The 26,653-nt window shown below is 43.4% G+C and overlaps 1 protein-coding gene and 1 pseudogene across 3 annotated transcripts in view; one reads left to right on the top strand and one right to left on the bottom strand.

Moving 5' to 3' along the window:
• Positions 1-524: 524 nt before the first annotated feature.
• The window catches only part of GAN (gigaxonin), a 55,897-nt gene continuing 29,768 nt past the window's right edge, over positions 525-26,653 (bottom strand). The window contains exons 2-11 of one of the 2 annotated variants that reach the window (XM_081273124.1): positions 23,893-24,007; positions 21,518-21,868; positions 19,404-19,621; positions 19,070-19,191; positions 14,328-14,440; positions 13,308-13,457; positions 11,969-12,105; positions 11,618-11,746; positions 2,229-2,338; positions 525-2,141 (exon numbers count right to left, since the gene is read on the bottom strand). In XM_081273124.1, coding sequence (XP_081129250.1) covers positions 1,960-2,141; positions 2,229-2,338; positions 11,618-11,746; positions 11,969-12,105; positions 13,308-13,457; positions 14,328-14,440; positions 19,070-19,191; positions 19,404-19,621; positions 21,518-21,868; positions 23,893-24,007 — 1,627 coding nt within the window. In that variant the 3' untranslated portion in view covers positions 525-1,959. Of the gene's footprint in view, positions 2,142-2,228; positions 2,339-8,982; positions 9,112-11,617; positions 11,747-11,968; positions 12,106-13,307; positions 13,458-14,327; positions 14,441-19,069; positions 19,192-19,403; positions 19,622-21,517; positions 21,869-23,892; positions 24,008-26,653 lie in introns of those variants that run through there. The other variant, XM_081273125.1, reaches the window with a different exon arrangement.
• LOC308637295 (small ribosomal subunit protein eS6-like) lies at positions 15,113-16,587 on the top strand (annotated as a pseudogene). The gene is made up of 2 exons: positions 15,113-15,146; positions 15,879-16,587. The product of its transcript is annotated as a small ribosomal subunit protein eS6-like (transcript).

Raw genomic sequence — 26,653 nt, 5'->3', positions numbered from 1 at the left:
TTTCTCAGTAAATTGTTTCCTCCAAAACTAGTATCTAATTGTAAAAAGAAAGTGCTCTTTCTCTGAGGTGGCCACATAGCATGGGAACGTGCGGACAACAGTGTGCTGACACTCACTACAATCCCAGGCCTGGCACTGATGCTGCCTTTGCCAGGATGCAGACCGCGGCACACCTGGCCTGTGCCTCTGGTGCGCAAGATAAAAATGCTATGCCTCCTCTTCCCTGGCACCTCCTGGCCACACCCGGAAGTTAAGGTGCCGCACTAACATCCTTCAGGACCCCAAGCCTGGCCCTAGGTAATGACTTTTGTGTTAACTTACTTCCAGCAGGTGTACAAAAACCTGCAGAGAGTTCACCCTTTTTCCTGTCCATGGGTGGGAACATACAAGCGATGTTTCATATGCATGTTAACTGCATACAAACATTCCCCACATGGAAGATATTACTATTCTCAAATTTACAACCAAAGAATGTATTTATACATTTAGTAATTATTAAGACAAAATGCTACTGCTTGGAGCCATATTCTAAGAGAAAAAAAAAGTTATAGAAAACAATTAGAAATGAAGTACTCTATATTAAATTGATAAGAAACTTGATATTGCATAAAATTTGAACTATGAAGTAATCAAACACTTTGAAGTCCCTGATTTCACACCAAGGTGATATAATTTGAATGGAAAACAAAATATCTTACAAGGTAAGTTCCACTAATGAAAGAACTCTTCTCTGGGAAGTGGGGTGGAGTGGGTGGAGGTGGGAATGAGTGATAGGAAAGGAAGGAAAGAGGAAAAAGAGTAATTGGCCTACTATGAACAGAATGAAATTAAGTTGAGGTAGTTTAGTCTACCAGCCAAACGTTACGCATAGCATAATTTGTCTAAAACTCTTACCAGTGAATACTCTATTACATTGGGAATACTCTATTACAAAGACCAGATTCTCAACACAGATTTGCATTCTAAGACACATTTTCAAATTCTAAACAGTAGTAAACAAGACTTTGTGTGCTTTCAGACGGATTATATTAAAAAGGTTTTGATCCCTATGTATTTTATCTGAACAGTTTTTTTTAAAGTCATAGCAGACCCTTTAATATTTATCTGACTCAGATCTTTCCTTTATAAAATCTCCTATCCACTTATAGTTATAAAATGGTTTGATCGATTGGAAAGGAAGAATGGCACTGCATGAGATCCTTCACAACTCCGAAAGTACTACCCCAGAAATTATGGCATGACATATCTTAATCTAAAATGAGAGAAGTTAGCAACTTCCTTGAAGTTCACACAAGAGCTGTGACCTGACTAATCAATTTACTGGATCTTTACACGACTAAGACAAAACATCATGAGAGAGAAATTTTATCTCAGTTTCAATTCATAATACAGTCTTAAAAAGATTCTTAGGACAGAGCACTAGTAATAAATGGAGACTAACTGGCATTGAGTCCAATCTAACATTTTAGGCACAAATTCACTGGACAGGGTGAGGCATAATATATCCTTCCAAGTGTGGTAGAAAAGCAATCTTGGTATGCTTTTGGATGTGTTGATTTGCATATACGGATTTTCTGTTTGTTTACCAAAGCCACGTGCTGAATACAGCAGTCAGACAGGAGTTCCCTTCAGGGAAAACGTACCTTAGTGTTTTAACTTGGATACTTTACATCATACCAATTCCCACTCCCTGTTCCTTTTGATATAATTTACTAGCTCCACGGTTTACGGACACACCTCCTTGGAGGAACTGACTCCTCCCAGGCAGTCTTTCAGCAGTGACATGGTCTCCAAACAAGAGCAGAAGCTCAAGCTCCTAAGCACTATAAGACCCCCGCGGAGTTACCATACCGCAGCCCAGCACACAGAGCAAGTTTAGCTGCATCTCTGCTCCCCTTTCCGTCCAGCTATGTGATGGTGCGCTCAGGGCAGGACCTTGCTTTCTGCTCTGCATCCTCCTCAAGGTGAATGAACACGAATTCGGAATAAGCCTTGCTGAAGCTGCAGGCGGAAAAGCTTGCAATTTGCAATACGTAAGGCCGCGCACCCTGTGCGGCGAAGGTCAGATGGAAGGAGCGGCTTCGTGTGGTGCCAGGTCCCCGTGCTTCTTTTAAACTCACGCACATAGTCGTAGTTGGTACCTAAACCATGAAAGTAAGCAAAGGTTAGACAATGCGCCTCTGATTCACCAGGAAGCAGTTCCGGGAAAATTACTGTAGCATTCTAACCTGTATCAAGATCTCCAATAACATAGATACTGGCTCCTATGGGTACAGCTCCGTAGACAAAAGAGGAGCTGGCAGGGATGCACAAATTCTGGTCATTAAGATAGATCCACCTGCAGACAAAGCCAAAGGACAATATTAAGGACCCTGATACTTAGAAAGACTAAGAGACGGGAAAACTTGGTGAGCCACCCACAGCACTGGGCACCACAGCAATCTCCACCCTCATGCTCCACCTCCAGGTGGCCACAGTTGCGCTTCCTGTCACTGCAGAGGGGAGCTCTGCTTGGGTGGAGGGTAGATGCCACTCCATGAGAAAACACCCCCTCCCTTCCAAAGTGCACTGCATTATGCGCTCCAGTTAGCGGCGTAGCGAGTCCTTGTGGGTTAGTATTATCATGTCAGTCTTTTTAAAATTTTAGCCATTTTAATGATGTGCATTTCCCTGAAGACCAGTGATGCTGAGCATCTCTGTATGTGCTTATTAGCCACTTCATGTATCTTCTTTTGTGAAATGTAAGTTCAAAGATTTGCTGATTTTTAAAATTGGGGTTACTATCTTTTGTTGAGTTGTAAGATCCTTTGTATTGAGTGAGTATAAGGCCCTTGTGAGATACGAGCGTATCAATATTCTTCCCCTGCATGTGTGTGCCTTTTTCTTAGTGGAATCTTTTGAGAAACAGATGTTTTTAATTTGATATATCTTTTTTTGCTTTTATGGTAATGTTTTTGGTGTCCTTCTAGAAAATATGTGCTTCCCCCAAGGTTTTATAGGTTTTTCTCCTATGCACTCTCCAGGAACTTTATGGATTTAGGCCTAGGATACATTTCAAATTCATTTTTACATATGGTACGAGTCTAACTTCTCCTTTTTCCATTCAGATAGCTAACTATTCCAGCGCCATTGCTAAAGGCTTTCTTTCCCCACTGAAACGTGCCTTGGCACCTCTGTTGAAAAACCATTAAAAGATTGAGAGCTCCAGGAACTAGCGGTTGGTTCTGAGGCAGAGGCAGAAAGAACACAAGATGAGCCCACAGCATCTATGATGCCAGAAAGAAAGTCCTTCAAAAAGGGGAAGGCACAGCATGAGGTGCGGGAGCTGGAGGGAGGAGCTCCCAAGCACAAACATGGAGCCCTTCGAGCAAGAAGAGAGAGCAGCAGGACTGGAGTAAAACACCTGTGCATCAGGACCAATATGAAGAACAGAAAAAGGGCTGGGGCCGTAGCTCAGAGGTAGAGTGCTCGCCTGGCATGCGTGAGGCACTGGGTTCGATCCTTAGCACTACATAGAGTAAAATAAAGACATTATGTCGACCTATAACTAAAAAATAATAATAATACAGAACGGGAAAATTTAAAAATAGGAAGAAGGGGTAGGTTTCCTTTACAGAATTCCAACTGACAAACATAGAAGAAACGAGGAAAGCAACTTCCCCACTAGGCAGACACCACAGTGGCGACTGTGGCTCCATCTGCTGGGCCCCCATCAGCAGTCGGGGCTTACAGAGAAGCAGTGCACTTGCACCTTCTCAAAGGACCTCCTCCCAGACACTCACTAATCCCACTGGGAAAACAGTAACTCTCCAGAGAAGGAAGCCAAGGGACACCACCTCCACCTGCTGATCCAGGTCAAGGCATCTGGCAGTCGAGCTCACAGACATTTGTCTCGATCCCCTGTAGAGAACACAGTGTTACTTCTGTGGTGTTGCCAAAAGGCACAACCCCAGGCTAACCACGAGAAACTGTAAGTTCCTCTCAAACGAAGAGACATTCTAGGAAAAAACCTGACTGTTAATCTTTGGGAGTCTCAAGGTCAGAGCAGATGAGGAGACAGAGGAACGCAATGTCACAGCCTACAGGACCAAGGGAACGTGGTGACCAGATGCACATAGGATCCTGGACTGAATCCAGAGGAGATGCCAGTGAAACACAGGTGAAGTTCCAGGAGCCTGGAGTTTAATCAACACCGTGCAGTGTAAACATCCCAGTCGCGACACTTGCACTCTGGTCACGGAGGATGTCAGCATTAGGAGCAGCAGAATGCAGGCTTGTGGGAACTCCAGGACTATTTCTGCCACTTCTCTACAAGTCTAAAACTATTCCAGAATGCAAGCTGTCTTTGCTTTCCTTTAAGAAAGTAAAACTAAGCAATTAGCCAAGCAATTTCCTGTTAAGAGCCGACAGGCATGCCGTCACAGTGGATGTCAGTAGGATCTCAGGACTTCAAGGGCTGCCAATGCCCAATTGGCCTCTGGTGCACACAGGTATGCAGGCATTGTTCCTGGCCTGGCTCACTATGCTGTGCCTGCACCTTAGGTTTACAGCACTTCCATACCAAACATCACTAAAATTATTGCATAAAGAGCATCACTTTTATGCAATGGACACTTTCCCCAGACTGTTACAATGTAGGTAGCTTCCATATTTTGAATTCCAAGAAACAAGGGTGCATAATGAATTGTCCAAGAGTGCATGATGAATTGTCCAAGATGGTAAACAATTCAGAAGTAAAGACGAGTGGTCAGATTCCTAAATGTATGCTCATAACACTTGATTCATTTAACATCTGAATGCTGACTGGTGTCAGGTAGTTTGCTGGGGCTGAGAATACAGATTTTGGTCCTTACTTCTAAAATGCCTCCAATAAAAAGAAAAAAGGAAAAACTAAGAGCTCTCACTGAAAAGTAAAAAATGGAGATCCTGAATAAGCTTTTGAAAGAAAGAGTTTGAAAAATGTCAGACTATAATACTGGCGTATTCACATTTCACATCTTCAGGGGTAAACATCATTATGCCTCATCATTTAAGTTCCTCTCAGTTTCTGAATCAAAGCTGATGAGTACCACCGTGCCTTGTGCTCAGCTGAGCCAGACTGCCAGGACACCCTTACAGTCCTCTTCTGGGCAGAGCCGTGGGCAGGGCCTGTCTGCTCACAGGATGAGCAGCACTCCCCAGCGAGGACACATGGGACTGTGCTGCTGCTAAAGCTCCCTGGAGCACAGTGAGGCTCCCCAGAAATTTTGTTGACTGAGAATGTAACAAGATTCATTCTTGGAATAATGGTATGAAGCTGAAGAAACTGGCCTATGTGGATGATCTACTCAACTTGGTCCTCAGCATATCAATGATACAGAATTCCTAGCTTCAAAAAACAAAAAACAAACAAACAAACAAAAATAAGCCTAGGGGATTGAGGTTATGTAACGCAATGCAGAGGCTTCAAGTGAAATGGAACTTGGAAATTTCACTGGATCACATATTGAGCTGCTGCTGCTCATAAGCAGGTAGGAAGGTTTAGAACATTGTCACTTCAATGTCCTTGGAAATGCTGCTACCTGAACCACTACTTCCTCTTCTGTAAAGGAGGCACCTGAAATGCCTGCTGTGGAGCAAAATGAGTACCTGCATAGTGTCCAGGACGCTTCAGAGGTTACCATTAGAGTCACTTCTATGAGGAACAAGGCAACACCATGCACTTACGGCCACTCTCTCAAACACAGGCTATCAGTACATGGAGGCCATGATGACAGGTCCTTTGTTGACTCAGAATTAAGATTGCCCCTGAGAATGACACTTTAAAATACAGAATGGACTGTAGCAGTGAGCTTTGGAGAGGCAAAGAACAGCAAAGAGATCTGGGAGAGAAGAGAGAGGAGAGAAAAGCAAGCTTTTATGAGGTGAGGTGTCTGCCTTTTTTTTTTTTTTAGTGAGGGGGTACCAGGGATTGAACTCAGGGGCACTCGGCTATTGAGCCACATCCCAGCCCTATTTTGTATTTTATTTACAGACAGGGTCTCACTGAGTTGCTTGGCACCTTAATTTTGCTGAGGCTAACTTTGAACTTTGAACTCATGATCCTCTGCCTCAGCCTCCTGAGCCGCTGGGATTACAGGTGGGCACCACCATGCCCGGATGATGTCTGCTTCTTGACCAAGTGCTGCTGTAAGTATCAGCTAAATCTCTGGATAAAACACAAAACACAGCGACCAGAGGGCTCTGGTTTGGGGAAGAAAATGAAAGTTGAATGAGCAACCCCCGTGAAGTGAATTTCCTGTTCCTTTGTAGTTTTCTCTAAAGGCAGTGTGAAGGTGGCACCATTGGGTAGCTAAAACTGGCCACCTCTCTGGCTATAGGAATTGGGAATGGGGGTCAGGAGCCCTGGAGTGAAGGGAAGACTCCAGAAAAGACAGGCACGGAGGAAGCCTTCATGGACGAGCATCCGCTCATTTCAAGTCTTTGCCAAGTCTGGGACCACATGTGCATGTAACTGAGGCTTCAAGAATTGAAATGAGAGCTGAGGTACCACCCATTGCAGGTATGGCAGCCTGTGTTGGAGTCTGACCATGCTAACTGCCTCCTGAGACTCCCAGTGCCACACTCAGGGCCTCAACAACATAACTAACAATGTCCAGGATGCAATCCAGAATTACTCAACAAAAGAAGAGTTAGAAAAAGGAGAGGCCATTCTCAAGGGAATAAACAATCAACAGACGCCAACTCTGAGATGACTCAGACGCTGGGATTGTCAGGCAGAGAGCTGAAGGCAGCTACCATGAGCACACTCAGTGAGGGGAAGGAAAGAGGCTTGTGATGGAGAGACAGCAATTTCAGAACAGAAAGAACGAAAAGAAAAACAAAAAACAACCAACCAACCAACACTAATAACAAACTGCACAAAGATTTTAGAATTGAAAGATAATATTTTAAATAAAAATATGCTGGATGGTCCTAACCACAGGCTGGAGAGAGCAAAGGAAAGCAACAGCAGGTTTAGGACGGAGCAGCAGAAATCCTCCAACCTGATGAAGGGGAAAGAAAACGTTTCACAACGAGTGAAATGAAGAGAAAAGGTAATCCAAACAGCTGGGCGCAGCTAGAGTGGAGCTGCATGGGAACCTGAAGCCTCAGACCTGCACATTGAGGAGCACACGGGGCCGCCCCAGTGATCTGGACAAGGAAGGCCAAAAGAAACCTGCAGTCAGTTAGAGCTGGGGATCACTCGGGTGGCAGTGGTTGGTGACAGCTTGAGCTAGGATGAGATGCGACAACAGTGTAGAAACCAAAGGGACAGAATGGAGCCAAACCAGGAGCTGGCTCTGTCCACAGAAGGCGGGGACAGAGGGCGCTCCGCCTCCTGCTGCAGGGCCGTGTGCAGGCCAGCGTCCACTTCCCTTGAGCTCCCCTGGCACCCGCACCCTAGTGCTCTGCTTACAGGGAGCACAACACACTCCCCCGGTGGGACAATCTCAGTCTCGAGGGCTGGGAGGACTCTTTCCAATTTGTTCCTTCCTTAGGTCCTTCCCTTGGCCCTAAAGTAGTAGCTGTGCTTCTTACATCAGCTGTTTATGCATTCTTTTTTCATTTTTTTTTTGTGCTGGGGAAGTGGACCCAGGGCGCTGGGGCCTTGTGCATGCTAAGGATATGCTCCATCACTGAGCTGTACCCTGAGCCCCAATTTGTGCATTATTTCAAGTCTTCCTTCATCTCTTGTAGCAGTTGATCTTTCTTACTAGTTAATAATCAGGTGTGCCTTCTGTCTCCTGACTGGATTCTTGGTGGAATTTTTTGGTCAAGAGTGGGGTTCAGCTCCTATCCTCCAGTTTACATGCCTTCTGGAGGTGCCTGAAGTACTGTGGCTCCCCAGCAGCAAGCTCTGATGAACAGGGCAGAAAACGTGATGTTCTGTGTGACACAGAGGTGATTGAATCTTGTGGACTCCTACGCAGCAGAGACAGGACTGACCTGGACCTGGGGTGAAACATGCAGGTTAACTGTCGGCCCCTCCAGGTAAAAGCAGATGGCTTCTGATGAGCCCTGAAAATTGGTCAGAATTAAAAACACTGGCTAGGCCAATAGCTGCAGGGCAAGGCCCGGGACCATGCTGCATAAAGACACAACCTGCGTGTGCAGGTACTACATCTGGACGGCATCTGTGATCAGCGTAGCCACCTGACTGAAGTTTATGATGTTGTAGTCATTTTCCAAGATCCACCTGTCATGTCTACTTTTTCTAATTGGATTACATAGGGCTGTGAAAGCTATCATCATGCCTGCATTTTCAAGTTTTTGATGGTGACATAATCTGTCAATTTCCCTAGGATGCATGTTACTTCTGGTTTTCTATGTTGGTAGGAAATCAGAGTTCCAGGGTTCTACTCAGCATTTCCTGCCACAATAGCCCCTAATCCCTGGATCAGAAACCAACATGAGATTCTTTCTGGTGTCACGCATACCTATTCCAATCATGCATTCTGGGATGAAAAGGTGAAACCGACAGGTCTGAGCTTCAAGTTAACCTGACTGATACACAAAACTGAAATGAAAATGAAAGGAGGGTGAGCAAACGCACAGAGGTAGCTGGAGGAAGTGAAAAGGACGTCTTCCTGCGCACGAAGAAGACTGGTGACCTCCTCACCTTGGATCAGAGGACGCCGAGGAGGCCGAGTACGGTTATGTGGATGTGGTAAGTAACGGGAAAGCATGAAGAGGTCTGAGCAGGGGGATGAGATGGCCCGGGCTTTTGTCCAAGTCAAGAGGCAGAGGGTGGGCATTCGCCAGGGCTGCCCTGAGGCTGAGGACACTGTGCACGGAGGTGTGCGTGAGGAAGCCTGCAGATCCCAGGAAAGACAAGATGTGGCAACTGATGACATGGTGACACAAGAGCGATCAAAGCGGACCCTTTGAGTATGGATAGCTGGGAGGATGGCAGTATATTAACAGGACAGGACGCAGGATCAGGAAGAGAAAGTGTCGCCCTGGCTGAATGGTTAACTAGGACTTGGGAATAACTTACGGTGATTTCTTTGCTTTCCTTCTATCAGTGTTGTTTTTATTCAGAAATACAGAAAATAATAAGATACGGCATATTGCCAGGAAAGTTTTTACCTAAAAATATGAAACAAAGACAGGAAAGACAAGAGACTACTTTAAAACAATCTAAATGGTCCCCAAACTAATACAGATTGCTCAACTGGCAATAGTTTCCACAACATGCAATTAGAACGTGCTTGGTAACATCCGATCTATTAAGCAATGAATGACTCCTATATGTTATTTGTCTATAGATATTTAAGAAAAAGCCTATATTATTATTATTTTTTTTGTGGTGCTGGGGATTGAGCCCAGGACCTTGTGTATGTAAGGCAAGCACTCTACCAACTGAGCTATATCCCCAGCCCCAAAGTCTGTATTATTATTATTTTTTTTTTTTAAAGAGAGAGTGAGAGAGAGAGAGGGAGAGAGAGAGAGAGAATTTTTTTTTAATATTTTTTTTTTTTTTTAGATTTCGGCGGATACAACATCTTTGTTTGTATGTGGTGCTGAGGATCGAACCGGGGCCGCACGCATGCCAGGCGAGCGCGCTACCGCTTGAGCCACATCCCCAGCCCCAAAGTCTGTATTTTTTAAGTCAATAGAGCGGAGTCATGCAAAGGAGGACTCTAGAGCCAGCACACCTGAGTCTGAATTTCCTCTCTGTGCTCTGGTTTCCTTATGTGAAATAGAGCTGATTACAAAATCTACACTAAATCCAGTGAGTTAAGTGACTCGTACTTGGTGGCACCATCACATACATGCTTAGTGTGATCTAAACATGTGAGAATCCTTTGTACTATGTTGACAAGAGCACTTAGCTCTCTTTATTCTATTTACAAATGAACTTAACAGCCTAGAAATATGGAAGGTGAAGATACAGAATCCCTTTTTTTTTTTTTGGTACAAGGGATCAAACTCAGAGGTGCTTAACAACTGAGACACATCCCCAGCCCTTTTTTACCTTTTATTTGGGGATAGGGTCTTGCTAAGCTGCTCAGGGCTTTGCTTAGTTGTTGAGGGTGACCTCAAACTTGCCATCCTTCTGCCTCAACCTCCTGAGTCACGGGGATTCTAGGTGTGGGCCGCAGTGCCCAACAAGATGTAGGAATCATATTTGGTTGGAAGTGCTTTTAAATAGCAAAGAAAGAGCAAGACTTTTATGTTTAATAATCATGAACTTAAATCACATAATAAAGTTCATCAACCACAAACATGGAACAGATTGAAGGTCCCAGCAGTTTATGGCAAACCAAGTGGCAGGATGAAAAACTTCATAATGAGCACAGGGGCAGAAAGTGGCCAAACATAAGCAGGAGTCATGCTTCATGCTTTCTGAGCAGTAATCCAGTCAACAAAATAGCTTTACACCAACGCTTTATCAAAAACCAAACACACTGCTACTGCTTGATAATGCAGCTGGGTGGACTGTCTCGAGACTGACTGGGGCAGGAAATTAATAGCCTACTTCCTACCCTGGCAGTCAGCTGCATAGCACCTTTAGGAAGGAGCAGTGGGGCTTTCAAGTTCTTTGACCACCCCCACTTAACAAACATTTCTGAACCCTCTCACACTTGGAGTCTCCTGACAGTCTACCCCTACAATTGGAAACAAAAAAGGCTATGAAAATATCCTAAGTTTAAAGCACATTAAAAATCAGGGAACATTTATATGTATTTCTAACATTTGGGATCTATTCATTGTTTGCCCTTTTGTAAAATAATAAGAAATGAAACATTATATTATAGCATCCTCTTCTGGTAACGACTGAGATTACATTCAGTGCAACTGTGTCCCCTGAAAATCTGAAGGTAGTAAGAGTACAGCAGTGTCATGGTTACAACAGAATATGTGAAAGGAGGGGAGAGGTGGAAGTCTGGAAAAGATGCTTTTTGCTCTATGAGATGCACATGGCAGCTGGCCAGACATCGTAAGAACCTCAATGCCACATTTCATCTACTATTCGACATCTGAAGGAGTGTGACACAGGCCAGGCCTGATGCTGGAAGCCTGGATGCACAGCTGACTAGGTGGGACCTTGCTCTGAAGGTGTTTATGATTGGTAGTTACAAACTCAGAGAGATATGCACAGAGACCAGGGGATCACTGACTGAGGGACCCAATTCGACTGGAAGATAGGGTGCAGCTTTCCCCAGGCAGCGACATAAGCATCATTTGGAAAAGGTCAGACAGAATGAACAGTGGGAAGGGATATTTTAAGCCAAAGGAGAGGCATACATGTTTGGGGGGTGGGGGGGGGAAGTGTGAAACAACTGGGTTGGACTGTAGCAGAAAAAGCAGACAAAGGCCGATTATGTCAAGTCGAGAAGTTTAAACCTTTTCCTAAAAGGTACTGGAAGCCAGTAAATTATTCTAAGCAACCAAATGTCAAGATCTGGTTTACATTTTAGAGACTCGTTTCCATGGTTTCCACTGAGTTACCAATACTTCTGAAGTCACTAAATAAATGTCTTTGATCATATCTCTTAAAGAGACAACACAATGAAGTAACCTGAAATCAAAACTAAACACAGCTGAAACATACTTTTAACAGTGTAAAGTAAAAGCTGTTTGCAATTACCTTTTAAACTCATCATGGTAGAACTCGGATTTGCAGGTGACCATCTCACCACCCTGGATGTCCTCACGACTTCGGACTCCCCCAAACACGTACAGCTCCATGGCGACTCCACAGGCCACGGCTCCAAACCTGAAAGGCCACACAGCATAGCCAGCATGAGTCACGGCTGAAGACCCAAGTCCCAGCGCCTCTAGTGCTTGCTATAACTGCAGTAGCCAGCATTTCACGCATTTGAGGGCCTTCCTTTCTAGGAAGTGTCAGTCAAATGAAAGGTCACTTTGAAAGAAAGAGGAAGAAGAGTTGGATAAGGGCTTCAGACCAGAAAGGGAGTCTGCATTCACAGCCACTCACCTCCTCTCTTTCAGTGGACATATAGCAGTCCACTGCTGGGTCCTCGGGTCATAGCATTCCACAGATTCAAACAGTTTTCCATATGATCCTCCACCCATGGCATAGATTTTCTTTTTCATAGCTGCATAGCAGCCAATCTGAAAAAAAAAAAAAATGATACGGACAGATGAATATATAGTAACTCATCCAGAAACCAATTTATCACATAAAGGATTGATTTCTAATAGTAAAACTACAGTGCTTTTCTTTTTTTTTTTTTAAATTTTTTTAAATTTGCTGATGTACCTTTATTTTATTTGCTTATTTAGATGTGGTGCTGGGAATCGAACTCAGTGCCTCATACGTACGAGGCAAGCACTCTACCCCTGAGCTACAACTCCAGGCCCCTACAGTGCTTTTCAATGACACCACAGGACTTAAAAATGAGAAGAGCAAGAGAATACACATGTTGTGAATCCCAGAGGAGGAGTTCTTCTGCATCCTAAGTCAATAGTCCTATTTTCTAAAAGCTCTCCCAGGCTGGGGGTCTAGCTCAGTGGTACAGCACTTGCCCAGTATACACAAGGCTCTGGGTTTAACCCTCAATATTGCAAAGAGAAAAAAAAAAGCTCTGGTCTCTATTCTTTTACCAATATTTGAAGATCCCAAGATACAGGTTTCATAGAACAATAAGTCATTTAATTCCCATCTAAATAGCTCAGCTGAAAGGGCACAAAGCATGTCTCTGTACCTAAAGATGTAAAATACCTATGATAACGCATGAAGCTTAGGCTTGATGGATACTCCTTGCCCACAACAGGACTATAAAAAAAGACGGACTTTGCTCTAAACATCTATGTAAGCCATTTGCTTTCACCTGTATACTGACTAATGTTTCTCCCCCATCTTGAACAGTGATTAAGGAACAGGTGGGGATATCTGGCTGCTCCCTAGGTTAGTGCACACACATGGCACCATCAACAGACTTGTACCCAGCAGTGCCACCTCCTGCCCCAGAGTCAACTCTCAGGCACGCCCTCTTTCCTATCTTGGCATGTAGCTGTTGACAGGTACGGGAAGCTACTAATAAAGACAGAACTTGGGGCTATGGTTGTGGTTCAGCGGTGGAGTGCTTGCCCAGCACGTTCGAGGCGCTGGTTTAGATCCTTAGCACCATATAAAATAAATAAATAAATAAATAAAATAAAGGTGTTCTCTCCAACTACAACTAAAAAAAAAAAAAAAAAAAAAAAAAAGACAGAACTCTTATCATTTTAAATCTTTAAGTACTCTGAGTTATATTAAAGGCATACTAAAGAAATAAATGAACAGACTAGTTATCACAAGCTATTGTCCTCACCTTCCTAACCATGGTCAAATCAGGTTGCTTCGTCCAGGTTTTAGAGTAAATGTCGTAGCACTCCATGGAAATCAGCTCCTTCTCACCGTCCTCCCCTCCCAGAATGTACAGCATCCCATCAATCTCCACAATTCCAAAGTTGTGTCTTGCCTGGAAACACATCAAAGATCTTCGTATGTAAAAGCTGATACTTGGTATTTGATACAGATTGGGGATATCATTTTATTGCAGTGTTCCAGCCAAAAGGGGTTCAAAACCACTTCTCCTAATGCATCTTGTTTCTGGCTTCACTAGCACTCGCCCTTCCAGCACAATAAAGAACCCCAAACCAGGCATTTTTCAGAACAAGGGAATAAAGTGTGGTGAATTCACTGGCATAACCATTACTTTTTAACTCACAGCAAGAAAAAAGAATATTACCTTAGGTAATAATGGGTTTCACAGAATTGTTTTTGCATAGCAATGGGCTGTGGGTTTCCAAGTGGGGGAGTGAGACACAAAAGGGCCATAACTGTGCAGACTCTCCACGGGAGGGGCAGTGGGGAGGACCGGGCTGCTGAGGTCTGGGAGTGGCTGAAGCCCTGGGGTCGGCCATTCATCTAGCCACCACCTCAGAGCCCCATGTGCTGAGCCCTGCTCTAGCATGAAAGTAAATCGGGACATAAGGAATTTCCAGCCATCAAAGAGCCTCCAGAAGGATTAGGAAAGACCTTATGTGTGAGAGAAGAGGCAGGAGGAAACCCCCTGAAAAGTGAGGACACAGCAAAGGACTGAGGGAGGGGAGGAGCAGGCCATGCAGTCTCAAGAGAGGTTCAGACAAGGAGGGGCAAACAACACAAGGGCCCAGGTACGAGCAGGTGAGGCCTGAGCAGGAAGGAGAGAGGCAGGGCAAGGGGGTCGTGAGCACACAGGCGGGGCCTAGGCAGGGCTGCCTCTTCTCTTCCTAGACACTGGAACACTAAGCCAGCAAGAGGACCCAGGGGAAGAGGAAACCCATCACAGGAAACACACGTGGGGTACCTCATTCATGGGTGGCAATGCAGTCCACGTATTTGCGTCTGGGTCGTACTTTTCTCCTGAGCTCAGGGTCTGCTTATTTTCATCTTGGCCCCCGAACACAAACAAAAATCCCTCTGCAAGAATCACAGGACACACATAAGTCACCCAAAATGCATGTCCTCCAGCACGTCAAGCTCCACAGGGTGGAGCAGCATCTGGAGACCTTCGTCAGCCACCATAGTTTTGTTCTTGGACTCAGGACCTTTGCCCCTTGGTGACAGAGCTGAGTTTGTGAGTCATTCTGACCACTCTGCTTTACTCATTAGTGTCTTTGAGGGGACTCCCACCCCTACGGTGAGAAGCCAGGCTGACACCACCTCTTTAGTCACCAGGCAGCTCCAGATCATCTCGGTTCACCTATTTTATTCCTGGTTCTGACTCTCATGCAACTTCTGACCCAAAGGCCACACCTGCCCGCAAGACCCCGGGGACACTCAGAGCTGAGCACCAGTGTGCCCTCTGTATTCAAAACAGGGTCCAAGAGTAATTATGGAACTTCTATGTAAAGGTGGATTAGATATTCTTCTTCAAAACAAATCTACATTGTTGGATAAAACACTTAAAAGCCAACAAAACAAAAAAGGAAAAACTGAAGGAAGAAGTAGAACCTCTAGAGTGGTCACCAGGCAAGGAACCAATGCTTCCAAGGCATTTCCCACTCTGAGGAATTTGCACTTTTGCCATGGGGATGAGAAGAGAGAAATCTAAGCCACAGGCCCACAAAAAGATCTGGTTTCTGGCAAGAAATGCTCTTCAAAGTTCTATTCTCTCAGGATGCAGGTCAGTCAGAATCGGGCTCAGATTTAAACCCCCTTGCTTGCCTAGGAGACCTCCAGCCTTGAACTTGATTTACAGTAATACCAAATTAGTGGTGTTCTTAGGCAACAGGCAGAATCAAATGCAAAAATTCCATAGAAGAAAGTACTTTCATCTAAGCTTTAGACTATTAGCATTCTAAAACTTCAAAGCATCAATTATTCACACAAATAATTATTAATAAAAATACCAGCATCTAGTCAAAGATATTCAGACATAACAAGAAATTAAGGTCTACAAAAAAACAAAAACAGCAGAAGCAGAAGTCGGGAAATACAAATTCCAAATATTGGAGTACTCAGAAAAATGATAAAATAACAATGCTTATCATGCTTTAAAAATTAAATTTGAAGATAACTCTAGGAAACTTGGAACTGTAGAAACAACAGCAGGTTTCAGATAGGCGAAGAGCTGCACCAAGAGGAAGCTGAGTGTCTCTTCCCAGCCATTGACTGCCGGAAACTCACTCAAGTGGACGATGAACACAAATTCCATACTTTTTTTTTTTTTTAAGAGAGAGAGAGAGAGAGAGAGAGAGAGAGAGAGAGAGAGAGAGAATTTTTTAAAATATTTATTTATTTTTTTTTTAGTTTTTTTCAGCAGGCACAACATCTCTGTTTGTATGTGGTGCTGAGGATCGAACTCAGGCCGCACACATGCCAGGCGAGTGGGCTACCGCTTGAGTCACATCCCCAGCCCAATTCCACACTTTTTATAAGAAGCAGCGTGTGGCCACAGAAGTTGCTGCTGATGCTCTGGGTGAAGAATGGAAGGGTTATGTGACCCGAATCAGTGGCAGGAATGACAAACAAGGTTTGTCCATGAAGCAGGTATCTTGACCCATGCTTCTGAGTAAGGAGCATGCATGGGATAGACCAAGGCAAACTGGAGAGAGAAAGCCCAAAGCTGTTCAAGGTTGTGTCACGGATGCCAATGTGAGTGTTTTCAACTTGGTAATTAAAAAAAAAAAAAAAGAGAGAGAGAGAGAAAGATATTCCTGGATTCTTGGATACTATTGTGTCTCATCGACTGGGACCCAAAAGAGATAGTAGAATCCGCAAACTGTTCAAGCTCTCTAAGGAAGATGATGGTCACCAATGTGTTGTAAGGAAACCCTTAAATGAGGAAGGCAAAAAACCCAGGACCAAAGCACTGAAAATTCAGTGCCTTGCTGCTCCACGTGTCCAACCCAAGCACAGGCACTTCGCCCTGAAGAAACAACACATTACAAAGAACAGGGAAGAGGCTGCAGAATATGCCAAACTTCTGACAAGAGAATGAAAGAAGCCAAAGAAAAACCCCAGGAAGAGACTGCCAAGAGGTGCAGGCTGCCACTCTGAGAGCTTCTACCTCTAGGTCCGAGTCCAGACAAAAAGAAGAATTTTTAAGAGTAACACATAAATAAGATCGGATCTTTTTTTTTTTTTTTTTTTTTTTTAAAGAGAGAGTGAGAGAGGGGAGAGAGAGAGAGAAGAGAATTTTTAATATTTATTTTTTACTTCTCGGCGGACACAACATCTTTGTTGGTATGTGGTGCTGAGGATCGAACCCGGGCCACACGCATGCCAGGCGAGCGCGCTACCGCTTGAGCCACATCCCCAGCCCCAAGATCGGATCTTTAAAAAAGAGAAAAAAAATGACAGCAGATTTCAAAAAGATTTAAAGAGAAACTCTAGAAATAAAACAATGAGTCGGTTGATAGATTAATTAATGATAAGGAGAAAACTCAATGTACAAAGACAAATCAAAAGTGACGGTCAAGAGGGCTATAAGGATGAAACGATGAAAATAACAAGAAGACAGGAGGTAAGGATAGAGTTAAAGGCTGTGCAGTGTGGAATGTGACTTCCAAAAGCAGAGGGGGAGTGGAGAATGGAGCACAGGCAATGTGCAGACAAAACGGACAAGAATTCCAAGAACTGGTGAAAAGTCACGCTATAGAGTCAAAAAGGCCAACAATTCCCAAATGTGATTCAATTTTAAGTCTCTCTCTCTCTCTTTGTCTCTCTCTCTCTCTCACACACACACACACACACACACACACACACACACACAGAGCAATGAAATGGCAGGAAAAAGAAAAAGAAGACAGGGCAAGGAAGGGTTAATTCTGGGAAGATGGAGAAGAAAAGATTTTTAGATTTGACAACTGACTTAAAATGAAAGCCAGAAATCAGAGGAAAGACACCGCAAATGGGCTGAAAAATAATATCAACCTAAAATTCTATACCCAGCAAAAATATTCTTTAAGAATGAAGGCAAAATAATGACATTTGCAGACAAATACATCTGAGAGTTTTCCATAAAAAGACCTGCTCTAAAGGAAATTCAAAAGGATGAATGTCAGAGAGAAGGAAAATAATTCTAGTTGGAAAACTTAGTGCATTAGAAGGAAGAACAAAGTAAACTTTCTATCTGTCCAGCAATCCATCCAAAACACAGGTAAAAAAAAAAAAACAACATATATTACATACATAGCTATTAAAAATCATGTATTTTAGCATACTTTACACTCTGATAACTTAAAGACACAGGGTGTAATATCTAATGTAAGTTCCCCAAAGAAACGCAAAAAAGAATGTAACTTCCAAACTAGTAGAGAAGAAAAACTGAATGATGAGTAACAGTCCAAACTAATTTTTTTAAAAAAGTTAAAAAAAAAAAAAAGAAAAATAGAGTAGACTGTGGCAAGAGAAAGGACTATTTTTTTAAATTTTTTAATTTATTTATTTTTCATATCTCTGGTTGTATACAAACTATATTCACACCAATTAGTGTCTTCATACATGTACTTTGGATAATAATGATCATCACATTCCACCATCATTTCTAACCCCATGCCCCCTCCCTTTCCCTCCAACCCTTCTGCCCTATCAAGAAAAGAGAAAGGACTATTCAATCATTTTAGTTTCAGTCAATAAAACTGTCCATAATCACTCTTTTCATTGTTTGGTGTCTGAAATACCAACCCATCCAGAAAATCTGCAAAACCTGGTGATCCAGGAACCTCTGTGATGGGGGTGTATGAGTGCAAAGTAGGAGTGTGCTGTATGATGGGGAAAGTTTGATGGAGCTAATTCTGGGAAGGCAGGAAAACTAGACTCTCATCCTGTCAAATGCACTACTCTATCCAACTCTTTATTGTTTACAATAACTCCTAAAATGTTGAGAGTCATAAAAAGATTTCTCTAAAACTGCATAGTGATAACCATTTTTATGATACGGCGTGGCATACCTTTAAACATTTTAAAGATAATGCTAATGGGCAAGCAGAAACATGTAAAAATTCCAGGAGGATGGCCAATAATCACTAGAATGATGGGAAATGGCACTTGCTGGGTGAACTCAGGGTCTAAGGAGAAGAGAAAGGCAGCCAAGCACTGCAGAGCAGCAGTCCCAATCCTTCCTGTCACCTCCTGAAGTAGGAGCTTTGAGTAATGTGAAGCAATTTTCAAACTTGTAAAAGTCAAGTAAAACATACGCTCCATAGTAAAATAATTTTGAGCCACTGCTAATTTAAGTAATATATTCTAAAGTCTCATAGGAATTCCACACAGCATGAACTCTGAAGATGGGAATATATGCCTCAAGAAAATACCAGACCATGGATGGCTGCACAGCTAATCAGGGCAGCCTCTTTCTTAGTGACACCACCTAGTCTGTGTCCCTCCACCTTACAGATGACTGTGTACTGACTCTTGGAAACAATGAGGACTGACATAGATGCTCTTCTCTCAACCATGGTCTTGAAAGCTGGACCCACACTGACAATATAATCATGTAGAGACAATAAAATTACATCTTCAAAGGTTTTAGTCATTCCACTTGACCCTGAAATTATCTATCACTGGTCATGTGTTCAACTAAAACTGACTACAGGATTTTACCTGCTGAGAGAACTCCGTGGTTAATTCTCGGCATGCTCAAAGGTGCCAGTTCAATCCAAAGCTGCCTGTTAGGGTCATAAAGAGGACACATGCATCGCATCGCGGCCGTTGGTTTCCGGGAACTAAGGAAATAAATAATTGATTAGCAGTTAATGTTTTATGTAGTTCTGCTTACAAAAACCATTACTAGCTTTAGTGCTCTATAGAATGTTTAAAACATTAAACCATCAATTGCTATTATACTTTAGAAACTGAAAAATATTCTGAATTCTTGTTTACATAGAACTATTTCTTCCTTTATCCCACCTTTCAAACACCTTGCACCCAAACTTACACTCTTTCCTCCCCGCCCACAGTCACGATGCACTCTGAGTAACCCCGGGGCTTGAAGTTGGCCAGCATTGCCTCTCCCTGCTGCGGCTGGCTGAGTGGAATATTGCTGCACTCTTTGACAATTTCTCGTACTAATGGTTCATTCAGCATCTGTTCCCGTAAATAACTAGAGTCCAAGCCTGAAACCCAGAGTGCTGACATGACATCCTTCATGTGGACCTGCAGAGGGAGAGAAAGGATGGGATTAGCCTTGGAGAGCAGCAGGGGCTCCAGAGCACACGTCCTCCAACTTGTAGAAAACTGTCAACAGCCCCGCTACTAACAGGCAAGGTATCAGGGCCAGGATGGCTTGAATGTGTGCTCACCCCTTTTTTTCCTGCTTCCCAGAGCCTCAGGAATAAAAGCTAAAAATTTTAAAACCATCTGTTCATATTTATATTTGAGGATCAGTGCAAAGTTTCAAGCAGCAGCTTTTTTTACATCTACGGGGTTTCTCTTCCAATAAGTAAACAGTAAAAAAGGACTATGATTTGCTTTATACCAACATATTTGGATGTGCTGGGAGTTCACATTTACATAGGTAATATATATGATATTATATGGTAAATTTAGATAATGTCTCATTGTTTTTTTTTTTTTAAGAGAGAGTGAGAGAGGAGAGAGAGAGAATTTTTAATATTTATTTTTTAGTTCTTGGCGGACACAACGTCTTTGTTGGTATGTGGTGCTGAGGATCGAACCCGGGCCGCACGCATGCCAGGCGAGCGCGCTACCGCTTGAGCCACATCCCCAGCCCCATGTCTCATTGTTGATAAGAAAAATATAGAAAAGCCCAAAGTAAAAAAATTCTGAGTACTCTATAATCATTCCTTAGTAATCGCTGTTCAAAATTAACTAACACATATAAGATGATTATATGCTTCTGCTGCTCTACACTGCACTCCACGTATGTAAGATGAAACACTGTAAACGACTTGATTAATCGGTATATTTAGAGATTTTTCTTGGGTTTCAAGTAGTCATGTTAAGGTATACTCTCCTGTACTCTGAGTAATAAAAGCCAAGAGTATGGTATCAAGTTCAGATTAACAAAGGGCAAAGAATTGTCTCGTTTCTCTAGTAACCAGTCACCTTAAGTATTCTCACCCCTCTGAGGCAAGAGGTTCCAGCAGAAGCTGGAGAGGGGTAGTCTCTCCTGTGGTGGCCTCCATGAGCAGGGCAGGTGGATACTCTGTTATCTCCTCTTCTAATTTACCTGATTAATTTGGAAAAAAGAACACTACTGTGTCCTGACTAAAACTAACAAAAGACTATACACAGGATTCCTCAATATACTCACTCATAGGTTTATGGTGTTTAAAAAATTATATGATAATCATTAAAACTTAGGTTAATAGTTTCCAAGAACAATTAACAGTGAAACTGTACATTTTTGAAATCTACTCTCTAAAACCAACCTAATACATTTCTTATTTTAAAATGAGTAATTGGAGCTAGTTTCTTATTCATAAAGAGCAGACTGGAAATGAAGTCCTGTGCTTTTGCTCCCTCCCACAGTGTGCTTCTGATTTGGATCTGAGCCTTGATATTCTCTAGGAACCTCTTCCCCAAGCCACCACTCCCAGAACCTTGCCTGTGTGTGGAACCACATGGCTACACAAACTTCAGAGCCCGCCTCCTTCCTCCCCACCCAGTGCCAATCTCTCCAGGGAGAACCCATCGAGCTCCTGAGGCATGCCTATCCCCTCTCTGCTGGACTTCATGTGCCTGCTGAGGGCACCTGGGGGACAGGGTACACCCAGCGATGTAGCAGGCAGGAGGGGTGCCAAGGGCATGGGGAGAGATGGGGCAGTTCTGCAACCTCCCGCTTAGGCTTGAAGTGCACTTTGCCATTAAAAGCAAGGCAGGACAGATGGTATGCTTCCTCCCACTTCCATCATCCCCGCAGATACAGACTGGGGTAAAAGGCCCATCGCTTTAGTGTCACATGGAAGATGTCTTACAAATACCTTTTAGGTCACAACCTGGTAAATCTTTCAAATTGAAAAAGACAAAACAACTACAATTTGAATTTAAAGCAAATAAAAATGAGACCATGCTGTCAGCGACAGATACCTTTCTTATTTCTGTGTCATGGGCTATCCACCGAATCACTGCTTCAAACACGTATCTTTCATTGCCCACATTCAACTTCTCAAGAGAAATCACTTCTTTGAGCTTCTGAGGACTCAACTCCAGGAACTCTTCTGTGCTGCTGACATCCCGGAAGTGAGTCTCCAGGTACTCCGTGGCGAGGTAATGGACGTGGTGCAGGCAGTAGTGCAGGGCAAAGTCTCGGATGCCGATGCAGTTCTCGGCAGCGATGCAGCCTTCCAAGAACTCACAGCACAGGGTCTTCAGGTCCGTCAGCAGCAGCAGGTCTGCTGCCTGCACAACATCCTGGATTGTGTCTTCGTTCAGCCTGATCTGAAAGAGGGTCACAGCATTTGATATCTGAATGTAGGTATTTAGGACCCAAACCACTAATCTACTAGCTAAACCACACGAGGTCTCCACTTCTGCAGGTCAAAAACGAGGGAATATTTGAGACGCCAGGCACCTCCATCAAGAGGTCACCCTTGCACCAATGCGAGCGGATGTGTACGTGCCTCAGTCGCCGTAGTCTTCCCCTGCTACATCCATGTGAACTCCCCAGCCCTGCCGAAGTGACGATCTGCCTTACTTCTGCAGCTCAGAGGAAGCTTCAGAGTGGAAATGTTTAGGACACAGCGTGGTTTCTTTAAATCCTAGCACCAGAGATACTGAAAATCTTGCCTCTGACTATATGGGTTTTCTCTTCTGCCAAGTGGTATGCCCAGCCGAATGCAGGCCCTGAAGGAGAGCTTTCGACCCCTCAGCAGCCCGATTCTGAATACCAAAACACCATGGAGCAACCAAAACAATTTGGCCTTGAAAATACCTTTTGGGATAAATTCCTAGTATAAGGTTGTTTTTTCTCATTGTGAAAGTTTACTTTTCCTTTGTTTTACTCAGTGTAGAGATATGGCCACTATAATACTGCCACAATCATGGGTGAAGTCCCCAAGTGAGGGTGCTTTCCTACGTTCAGAAATGTCAAGGAAAGAATTCAAAGAGCATAGCAAGAAACACCTTGTTCTATGAGATAGCAGAGAGCTATCAAATATAGGCATGTGGAAAAAAACAAAAACAAAAACACTACATCTCAATAAGACCAAACTGACAATTCAGGAGTTTGTTATAATTTACATTGCCACCATGGCTTTACAATTAAAATAGGAATGAACCACAGAAGTTAATCTGAAAATACAGTCTTTCGTCTGGGGTCCAGCCCTGAGCATGCATGCTCTCCCTGGCCAGTGATGTGCGGCGATGCTGACTCCAAGTAGACAAGGGGCTGGCCACAGGCCTGGTCGGCAGTGCTACAATCTCTCAGGATTTTAAGGGCTGACCCCAAGTTACTTTAACTCTGTTCACTTTGAGCAATTACACACATACATGCCCGCTGCTGTGTTTAGAGGAAAGAGGAGGGAATACTATGGATCACCACACACCTTCAGGATGAGAGTCCTGAGTGCGGCTCTGGACAGAGCGAATGTGCTTAGAGAAGGCAGCAATACGGTTGGGACACCAAGAAATATGGAGGAGAGCGTCCACACAGAAAGGAAGAGCTCAACAGAAACGGCTTGAAGGAGCTAAGGAGAAAGCTGGGCAAGACCTGAGAGAGGAAGAGGAGAAAATGCATTCTCCTGTCACACTGTGAGCCACCCTCCTCCTGCTAATAAAACCAGCCCTGACTCACACCCAAGCTAGACCTGAAATCACACTGTGGGGCTGGGGTGGGAAGAGGGCAAAGGAAAAGCAAGATGTCTAGTCACCAGTCATTTCTTCCCCGGGCATCACTAAACGCCCAAGAGAGCAAAGGGCAATAGGGATGAAGACTGGGGTCAGGCAGGGACGGGGTGCCACTGAGGCACGGGACCAGGGCATCACCACTGTAAGGTGTCTTATCATTTGTGTCAACCTTCTTTCTTGGGAGTGACCTGTAAGGAGCTCTTCACTTCTATGAAGAAAGCCACTGCCCAAGGAAGCTCTCGCCCTGCTGTGGGGACAGAACACATTCCCTGACAGCATGGGGCAGGAGCAAGACTGGATTCAAGATGCAGAAACAAGAAAAAAAGGGCAGCACTGAGGGCCCACAGGGTCCCCCGCCCTGCCCATCTCCTGCAGCGTGGGTATAGGCTTCCCGCGGCAAACATAGATGGACTGGGTCCAAGGCTGGTCAGCAGCAGCTCGTTCAGGATCAGAGCCGGGAAGGGAGACCAGCACGGGGTACCATCCCCAGGAGAGACCCCTGAAAGCCCACCATAATGGAAGAGGAAGACAGGGTCGCTGGCCACGTGTGGCTGGAAGGAAACCCCCGACCTGAGCTCAAGAAGCCTCTGGGCCTCCTCCCTTGTGTCTCATCCTACCTGCCCACTGAAGATGTAATCCAGGATCTCTCTCATGACCATCACCGATATCCCTTCCAGTTCAATCTTATAAGTGGATCCATCATCTTTTGGAGGATTATAGTTTAACTTTGTCCTAAGAAAGGAAAAAATATAAAATTTCTATGAAAAAACAAATAGCTATAAATATTTATGCACTAAATATTCTACAATACATATTAGCTTTGCAATTCCACTCAGAAAATTTAGTTTATTAACGTTAAGTCAATATATTCTTACAACTTTCAACTATAAAACATTGGTACCAATGTTCAAGATGCTGCTGCTGCTTCTTTATTTTTTTTTTTTTTTAAGTTGTAGGTGAACACAAGAATCTCTATTTTATTTTTTATGTGGTGCTAAGGATTGAACCCAGTGCCTCACATGTGCTAGGTGAGCGCTCTTACTGCTGAGCCCCAGCCCCAGATGCTGCTTCTTTAAAAAAAAGGCAAAACAGACAAATGAAGAACTAAGATCCATGTGACCATGAATCTCTATTCACTTGGAAATCCAAGTTCTTTTAGGCTTATTATTTGTGTATTTATTCATCCAATAATTATTTTCAATTATGTAACAAGTACTTCAAAAGCCCACTACTCAAAGCAAAAGCTAAGTGTTGACAATAATCAGCTTTAACCAAATGGTTCTCTCCATACACTACTCTGTTTCTAACATTGGAAGTAACTATAATGCAAATCTTGTGTTGAATTTTTTGCTTCCTTTATTTGTTCATCCATAAGAGCCTATCTCCTGGTTCTGCTGTGTAACTTTCCACATTCCTATGGATGGTTTCTGAGGCTGTCATGAGGTTATTGATGGTCTGAACATGTGTTGCTGTAACTATTATGTACACATCTCCATTTGTACTCTGTAAAAGAACTTCCCTTGGGTATGCCGGGAAAAGGAGTTGGGTTGCATTATCCACCAAAGCAGAAGATGATAATAAATATTCTCCATAGCTGAGCAGCTGACAGCCTCCTCTCTGTGGATCCACACACTCTATGATGCCTGAACCATCATCACTCTGAGGTTGGCCCCAAAGGTGACTGTGGCATCTCACTGAGACTGCCATTCTGCATTTCCCCATCCAGGTACTGAATGTCTCTTCATGTGTTTGTGGCCAGGTTTCCTCTTCTGTGAAATAGCTGTTAAGTTCATGTCTGTTTCTCTCTTTTTGAGGTGCTGGGGGCAGATGCAGGGCTTCATGCATACTAGACAAGCACTCTACCCACGAGAGACATCCTTAGCCATTCTTTTCATATCAAGCGTTCTTTATATATTCTTGAAACTTTTTTTCCCCCCTGAGGCAATGTCTCACTAAGTTGTTTACAGCCTTGCTAAGTTGCTGAGGCTGGCTTCAAACTTAAAATCCTCCTGCCTCAGCCTTCAGAGTCACTGGGATTACAGGTGTACACCACTGAGCCCAGCTATATTCTTGATATTCATCCTTTGGTAGACTCTAGCTTTCGTAAAGGTGGTGGGCAATTTGAAGAACAATTTTCAAAGCCAATGCTTGTAAGTCTTGTTTGCAATCTACTCAAGGTCTAAAAGATATTCCAAATATTCTTTTTTTTAACATGTTTCTTTTTAATTCATGACTCATATCTTCAATAGTCATAGTATTATTCTTCAATCCATATATAGTTCTCATATGTCTTCATTCTCCTACTCTCTAAAACTACTACTTTACATTTTCTTCTTTTTCCTCAAACCTGAAGCACAGTTCCTGATCATCTTTAGCTGGTACACTTAATTCTCATTTCATTATGAAGATAGAAGCAGTCAGAAGAGTGTTTTAACATGCTCTGTTCACCAAAACTACCAAACCACCTGTGCTGATACTCACATACCTCCTTCTGTGACCTGAGTGTACTATCCTTGTCCCATCTATGGATACTATCCTCATTCCAAATACTCTTTATTAAGACTTTCTGGCTTGAGCTTGGGTTGTGGTTCAGTGGTAGAGCACTTGCTTAGCATGCATGAGACACTGGGTTCAATCCTCTGTACCACATAAAAATAAATAAATAAAATAAAAAGATACTGTGTCCATCCACAACAACAATTTTTTAAAAAAAGGCTCTATGGAAAAATATATATTTAAGTTAAAATTTTAAAATAGCTTTGAACATAATATTGACAGAAATTACAACTATGTTAAATCTCAGAAATGGCATTATGTTAACCGTTACCAAGTAACTATGCTTTCTAAAAAAAAATAAAGTGCAACTCACACGCTGATCCTAAGCAGCAACAGCTACATGGAAAACATTTGGAAACCAGAATTTAAACTTACCTTTGCATTCAGAACTCTATCTAATAAAGTCAATCAAGAATCAGACTTTTGGTAGAAAGAATACAAGGAGAGCAGGAAACCACATTAACAAAATTTCCTAAACTAGAAACAAACAAGAACATCTGATCTGAAACACCGAGGACATGAATCCTAGCTCAGCAGTGAGCAAAGGCCACACACAGAACACACTTACAGACCCCCCAGGGACCAGGGAGCTGTGGACAAAGGGGAGAAGGACAAACTAAAAACAGCCAAGTCTTCCGGAACAGCCAAATTCACATAACTTCCCTCCTAAGTTTCTACACGGCTCCCTGCTAAGATTTTAGTAAGTCTCTCTCTAGCTGTGGTGGAAGAAAAGTGATTTTTATTCTGAAAAGGATGGAACTGAGATCTCGACAGGGGCACCAGGCACATCTTCGGGAAGGCATGCTGCCCCAAACAGCGTGA

The sequence above is a fragment of the Spermophilus citellus genome, assembly GCF_964194105.1.
Source record: "Spermophilus citellus genome assembly, chromosome: 18".
Taxonomy (NCBI): domain Eukaryota; kingdom Metazoa; phylum Chordata; class Mammalia; order Rodentia; family Sciuridae; genus Spermophilus; species Spermophilus citellus.
The sequence above is the reverse complement of the archived record's forward strand: the minus strand, read 5'-3'. Positions and strand labels throughout refer to the sequence as shown.